At 45.7% G+C, this 7,500-nt stretch overlaps 1 protein-coding gene across 3 annotated transcripts in view; it reads left to right on the top strand.

The window, feature by feature from the left end:
* LOC134454246 (stAR-related lipid transfer protein 13-like) overlaps positions 1-7,500 on the top strand; it is a 206,165-nt gene that overhangs the window by 6,834 nt on the left and 191,831 nt on the right. For 2 of the 3 annotated variants that reach the window (XM_063205136.1, XM_063205134.1), the window contains exon 2: positions 1,158-3,066. In XM_063205136.1, the coding sequence (XP_063061206.1) occupies positions 1,285-3,066 (1,782 nt within the window). In that variant the 5' untranslated portion in view covers positions 1,158-1,284. Of the gene's footprint in view, positions 1-733; positions 1,022-1,157; positions 3,067-7,500 lie in introns of those variants that run through there. The other variant, XM_063205135.1, reaches the window with a different exon arrangement.

Below are 7,500 nucleotides of genomic sequence, written 5' to 3'. Positions count from 1 at the left end.
CAACCCAGAGTAGATAACTCATAGGCTATGTATTATTTTATTTTTTCACCCTGTGTAGCCACTTTGTGCCGATGGGCGGATTAAGATTTGTTCATTACAATTTTGGTGAGGTAAGGTTATAATATAGGATCTGTGCAAAGGGGTTAAGTTGGTTGTATTTAAGCTTTTTTTTTGACAACCTGATTATAGGCCCTATATATTGCAATATCCTATTCAGGCTTGTTTAAACCATAATTAGTTTAGGATGCACTTCATCTCACATCTGAAGATATATGTTTTTGAAGTTCTGCTGTGGTTGCATTTAGATTTGTTTTTAATATTGGGTCAAGAAACATTTTCATATGTTTTACACATTCGTTTATTCCAAAACCATAACTGCTTTATGAGGCATATATAATTTCCTTTTTTTGTAAAGCTATGAAAAACAGCCCATTGAAATCTCGTTATGTGAACAGCGTGTAATGAAGTAAGAAGAGGGGGTTATTTTGTGTAAATAAAGTAAAACAGGGTGGCTAGCCCAGGGTTATACAAGGAACGTATTTAAATGCGCGGAATTCTGACTGATGTCGCGCGCCTTCCTTTGTTTTGATGTTGACAGAAAATATCCGGCGGGGGCAGAACGTTTTAATGTCCTCAGAGACTGTTTCTCAACCAAGGCGTCGCAAAGGAAAGAATGCCGTTTTGTTTGTCTCCAGGGACCGAGATAAATACGTACTTTCGAAGTGAGGCTTAATGAGGGGGTGCGAGCAATCTTTTGCCACAGCGGACCACTGTCAATATTAAGCCGTTGAAGGCACTGTAAATCACCTATGTGGGTAAAGCGATTGCAGATTCCAGAGTGCTGTGATGTCACTGCAGCCTCGCGCCTGAAACAAATCCAGACTTGAATGCCGACGCGAGCGCCAGATGTTCAGTTTTCACAGCTCCGCATGTACTTTTTCATCTCAATCCACTGCGCTACACTCTATGGACTAGCAGGTATGGCTGCGCGCCAAGGTAGGAGAGAGTTCAGTCAGTGCAGGTAATCCAAGAAAAGAAAAACAAGAAAAAAAAAACTTTACTCTAACGTCCATCGTATGCGCCTTTGGTCCTACAACCAAGATAATGTTATCTCTGACTGTGATTCTATCTAACATACGCTTTTGTTTACATTACAGACAAGCCCGTCCTGACTGGATTTTTTGGGGAGCTGTCTAAATGCCACTTCACAACAGAGATGGAGAACGCCTACGCGAGACACAGAATGTTCCGGATCTTCCCTGCGACTAAACCGTGAACTTTGAAATGGAAACCACATGCGTGGTGTCTGTAGAGGGGCAAAACGCGCAGCAGATGCAGAGCATGCCAGAATCGCCAAAGATGACCCTTTCAGCGCCCGTGGAAGTGACCGCGGACTGTGGTCAACACACAACGCCCCCGTCAGGCGACATCCATCATCCTGGTGGAAATAATAACCCGAAACTGCGCGAGTCAACTCCAGAACACACCGATGCCTTTATTAATACCCAAAGACAACGGGGAAATACTGGTTCTATCGAAGTGGACCAGCCGAGCTGTGGGAGTACCGGAGATTCCTCGGAACTTTTTAACGGCATATCCAGCTCGAGCTCCTTCAGCCACTCCACGGACGAGGACCAGCCACCAGTGTCCGTTATGAATGGATCTGAAAACACACTGTCGTCATCGGAACATGTGGATTTAACTGCTAATGGGGTGACAGAGGAAGACACTGACACCAAAAAGTTGAGTGAATTGTGTACTGTACTTAACTCTACTATGGAACATGATGAAAATGTAGGCCACAGTGGCATTGGAAAGCTGAGTGTCATTTATGTTGCAAACTGTACTTTGGACAATGCCTACAATGACAACCATAAACGGGATATACCAGATATAAAGCTTATTGGAGGGGCAGCGGAACTGGCTGGCTGCAGTGAAGTCGTTTCTGCCCCTATGTCTGTGAATGGCCAGGATGCTGCCTGGCCTCTTGCACAGACACAGACACAGGTACTGACACAGACTCAGACACAGTCTCCTTATCCTATTCCATCAGTAGTGGTGGCTATGGACTGTTCCACTACTCACAGTGATCCAGTCACCTCAGACGCCTCCATTGTGGTCAGTGCTGTCAATGCATACAGTGACCTCAGTCCAATGGACTGCTGCTCCACAACCACCCAAACTGATACCAGATCCAGTGTCTCCGTCATTGCTGTTGCTGGTGCTGGTGCCGGTGCCGTTGCTGGTGACTGCAATGTTGCCAGTTTTGTCAATGGGTCAGAGGGGCTCAGGGCAATGGACTGTTGCACTGCACAAAGTGACAGCAATGTTGTGATGTGTGATGCCCCGAGTGTGGAGATCCAGGTGTCAGTTGTTGTTACCGGTGCCTGTAATGTTGCAGGTGTTGTCAATGACTCCGCTGAGGGGTGTAGAGCAGTGGATCTTGACTGCACCTCCAGTGTGATGGAGGGCGATGCCTCCTCCTCCAGTGTGGAGCGGGTGGTCCAGGGTGGTCTGGAGCTCCCCCGCATCATCAAGCACAAGCCCAGCTCCATCACCTTCGCCGACTACGACGACTGCCCTCCGTGCGACACGGAGGAGGACCCCTCCCCACACCTCTCCCCACCGCCTCCTCTAACCAACGACAGCTCTGATGGTGGCCGCGACTACTCCTCGTCCGACCTTGACGATGCCGGTGACGGAGGTGGCGGTGGCGACGAGGAGGATGAGGATGAGGAAGATGAGAATAATGGCAATGATGATGATGATGATGATTATGAGGAGGAGGATGTGTTTCCAGAGCTCCCGCCACCCCTGCCTCTGCCCCTATGCAGGGAGTATGTAGTGAACCAGCAGCGGAGAGCCAGGGAGAAGGAGAGGGAGAGGGAGAGGGCCCAGAGGAGGTGTGCGGTGGGGGACAGCTGCGGATCTCCAGAGGGCCCCCCCTCCACCACCTCTTGTTACCCCACCTGCCCCCCCTCCACCACCTCCTGCCCTTCTTGCTACCCCACCTGTTGCCCCCCTCCTGGCCCAACGGACGCTGAAGAGGAGACCAGCAGCCCCAAGGTGAGTTTATTTGTGAAGCTTACAGGTGTTTTTTCAACTGTTTACAGTTTAAAAAAAATTATACACAAGTATGTAGTGTATGACACTGTATTCTAAACTAAAGCCTACCTCATATTTCACAGCTAAGCTGACCTCTTAAGTTGGCGAAACCTAACACCGGTTCTCAGCCGTGACACTTTTGACACACATGCATGCACGCACGTACACAAACGTGCACACACACACACACACACACACACACACACACACACACACACACACACACACACACACACACACACACACACACACACACACACACACACACAAATACAAACATCTTACATTGTTTTCAATTTGAGAACAGGAGGCATGAGAACGTGACAACACTAAGTTTTAGGCATGAGAACCTGCTTTGCATTTTGTGTCAACAGTCAGCTTAGTCTAACTCCTGTGCAGTTTCTGAAACAAAAAGAAAAAAAGAAAAGCGGTGAAAAATGTGTGAAAAAAGGAATTGCAAAAACAACCCTCCCCCCTTCCCCCAAAAAACCCAAATACTGTTGCTCAATGCACATTAGCAGGCCTGACGCATTTAATCCAGCACTGAGTTGAAACACATTCAATTTTGTAATAATTCGACTTGAACTCTGATGTTCGGGTACCAAACATGATACTGAACCTCAATTTGAAGTTTGTTCGGGTCATGCTGCTAACATCATAATCTAAGTATTTCTTTGCTGTAATGTCTATAACTGTGCAATATATCTTGAGCAAACGTTCCACCTATGCGTCATCCCATGTGGTCTGCATATGCTTTAGTACAGTGGTTACCAAACTTTTTCAGCAGGGACCCCCTTTCGGACTTGAGAATATTTTTGTGACCCCCTAGTAATTAAAAATCTAGCAATATTAATGGACAAAAAAATGCCTTGGCAATTTTCCATGAATAGTTTGCCTGCTAATATTGCTAGAAATCCACAGGCAGCGAATCTATTAGCTGTTAACTTGTGAATTACCCGTTTTTATGCAATGTCCGTTTTGTTCACGACCCTCCCCTTCAGTACCTCCGCGACCCCCAGTTTTGGAACCACTGTAGTCCATGCTGCTAACATCAAAATGTATTTCTTTGATGTGATGTCTGTCTGTAACTGTGCAATATATCTTGAGCAAACATCCCACCTATGCGTCATCCCATGTGGTCTGCATATGCTGTATTACTGTGGTCAACAAGCTTTTTCAGCAGGGTCCCCCTTTCGGACTTGAGAATATTTTCGCGACCCCTATTAATGGAAAATCTAGCAATATTGCTAGATTTTCCATTAATAATTTGCCTGCTAATTGCTAGAAATTCACAGGGCACCGAGTTCATCTATTAGTCAGCTGTTAACCTGTTGATTACCCGTTTTTATGTTGTTGTTGCTGTTGTTGTACATGCACTGCAGAACCCACTTGTCTATAACTGGACCATATATCTTGAGCAAACGTTCCACCTATACGTCATCCCATGTGCTCTGCATGTGTTGTACTAAGCTTACACGCACTGCAGATCCCACCTGTCATGTTCTGCCAAGCCTTTCATCCCTGTTACATGGCTGGCAGGGGCGGACCAAGATATTTTGGGGCCTTAGGCGAAATATAAACAGAGGGCCCTCAAAAGCCATTATTTAAACGTGTCACCAATTGGAAGGAGTGAGGGTGATATTTTAGTGCTTTGTCTCATATTTATCTTCAATTGCTTTCCATAAGTGACAAATTAAGATCAGGCCTACTTTTTTGTGTGTCGTATTTATAGTGACTGGTGTGAGAGTTGGAGGGAGTGCAGATTTGGTCGGGGCCCTAGGCAATTGCCTAGGTTTGCCTAATGTAAGGTCCGCCTTTGATGGCCAGTGGGAAACAATTATTTGTGAGTCTGTGGAAATAATGTTGCCATGCATTCCAAAGCACGTCAGAGCACCACTGTATATGCAAAAAGTTCTAGTGAAAAATGAAGGCAGCATGTAAAAGATATTTTCTATGTGTCAGATGTGAGGTGCTAGGTCTCAATGACATGCTTGCTTTCCTAGGACCAGTAATCCTATTTAATGGATGTTGTTATCCTGACAGATTGTTGTATCAATTTACGTATTTTCTCGCATCTCTTCTTTCCATTATGTCTGTTGTACTGTAATCTGGTTTAGATATTTTCTTGCATCCGTGTGTGGGCAGGGGTCACAAGAGTAATATCTACCACCAGGTTGTGTGTGTGTGTGTGTGTGTGTGTGTGTATGTGTGTGTGTGTGTGTGTGTGTGTGTGTGAGAGAGAGAGAGAGAGAGAGAGAGAGAGAGAGAGAGAGAGAGAGAGAGAGAGAGAGAGAGAAAGAGAGAGATAGAGACTTTGACTTTCGAAATCGCTCTTATTTACAGAAAAATCTTTAAAAGACATACAGAATTAAATGTAGGTTCATGAAAATAAAGATGCAGAGAAAGAGAGAGCGAGAGAGGGATGGAGAGAGAGAGAGAGAGAGAGAGAGAGAGAGAGAGAGGGAGAGAGAGAGAGAGAGGGAGAGAGAGAGAGAGAGCTGCTTTGGTAATTCTAACAGCTGGTCGGCAGGGCAGAGAGAGTGTAGAAGGTGGAGGGTATGTGAGGAGAGGAGAGAAGCCTGCGGTTTCTCCGCTGCACTCCCCTCATATACACAAGTGTCTATCAACACCAAACCTAACCTGTGCTTTCTCTGAAATTAGCCAGCCTGCCAACGAGAGAGAGAGCGAGAGAGAGAGAGAGCGAGAGAGAGAGAGAGAGAGAGAGAGAGAGAGAGAGAGAGAGAGAGAGAGAGAGAGAGAGAGAGAGAGAGAGACAGGTGCGATCCTCTTCCAAAGATGGTACCATGTCTGTGCTGTTTTGTGTATTATAGCAGTCGGGCGGTCAGCATTGACCTTGTCTTGGCCACCATACTGCTATACACCAAATCCCTGTTGTTTTCCATGTCCCCATTTGCCTTGACATTTGCAGAGGTTGTTATGAAACGCGTTGCGTGGCCACAGTCAACATGGGTGGCCACACTTCACAACAGCCTGAGCAGCCGTTGTGACGCAACTGCCATGCGTCAGGACTATGGCTGTAACGTTATCAAATGTGAGGGTGCTTCCAAGCTTCAAATCAATATCATTATTATTTTGAAACTTTTAAAGATATTATTAGTAGCCTCTTGTAACCTATTCTACCTATAAACGAGTATCAAAAAGATACATTAAAAAATTGTGGGGTGTATCGAACAGTAAGTCAAAAATCCTACTTTTTGAAATGATATTATATTTGACATATCTGAAATTGAGTTAATTTCAAGTCATTACTGTACAATCACGGTCAACATGACCAGACGATGTGATGAAACTGCCACGCTACACACAACTGCACAGTAAAAATGAGAAGAGTCAACATTTTGGAGTAAATTTGTATAAATCCAGATAGAGTATTTACAACACTGTGGAAAGTCAAATTAGCTTGACCAGCCGCTCGCTGTGATGTAACTGCTGTGCTACTGTAACAGTGTTTTCCACTGGAACTACAACACATTGTACTACAACACAGGAGTAGGATATGTTTACAGCCAACAGGCCTCTAGGCAGCACAGGTCAAGCTGAGGAGACAACACCGGTTAGAGTTAACCTGAGTTCACCGGACCATGTGTACTCTGGCTCTAGTCTCTGACTGTCTGTCTGTCTGTGTCTGCGTGTGCCCCATGTTTGTACTGTACGCAGTACACACGTTCATTTGTGTGTGGGGGTATACGTTTCTACATACAGTATAGGTTTGTCTGTGTGTGTAGACCAGTGTTTCCCAACCAGGGGTACGTGTACCACTAGGGGTACACGAGCACACTGAAGGGGGTACTTGGAAAAATGTAATTTTTACAAATGCATGGAGCATAATCACACTGGAATAGAAAAATCGATGTAAAACACAAGCTAGGGGGTACTTGTGGCACAAAAAAAGGCTCGGGGGTACATGAGACAAAAGAGGTTGGGAAACACTGGTGTAGACATGCAGAGAGAGAGAGAGAGAGAGAGAGAGAGAGAGAGAGAGAGAGAGAGAGAGAGAGAGAGCATGTGCGAAAGAGAAAGCACACGCGTGAGACAATGAGAGAGACAGAGAGAGCACACATACAAGAGAGAGAGAGATAGAGAGAGAGGGCACGTGAGAGAGAGACACACAGAGAAGGAAAGAGAAAGAGAGAGCATGTGCGAGAGAGAGAGAAAGGTAGAGAGATGGAGAAAGAGGGAGAGAGGGAGAGAGAGAGAGATGTGTGTTTATGGTTGTAAGTGTCAACACCACCTCAGAGGTGTGTTTGAGGTGAGGGCAGGAGGAATGCAGGGAATCCACGGATTGCCTTTGGTTGTGACATGGACACACACACACACACACACACACACACACACACACACACACACACACACACACACACACACACACACACA

This window comes from Engraulis encrasicolus, chromosome 8 (assembly GCF_034702125.1).
Source record: "Engraulis encrasicolus isolate BLACKSEA-1 chromosome 8, IST_EnEncr_1.0, whole genome shotgun sequence".
NCBI classification, from domain to species: domain Eukaryota; kingdom Metazoa; phylum Chordata; class Actinopteri; order Clupeiformes; family Engraulidae; genus Engraulis; species Engraulis encrasicolus.
This window is presented reverse-complemented; position numbering and strand designations above follow the sequence as displayed.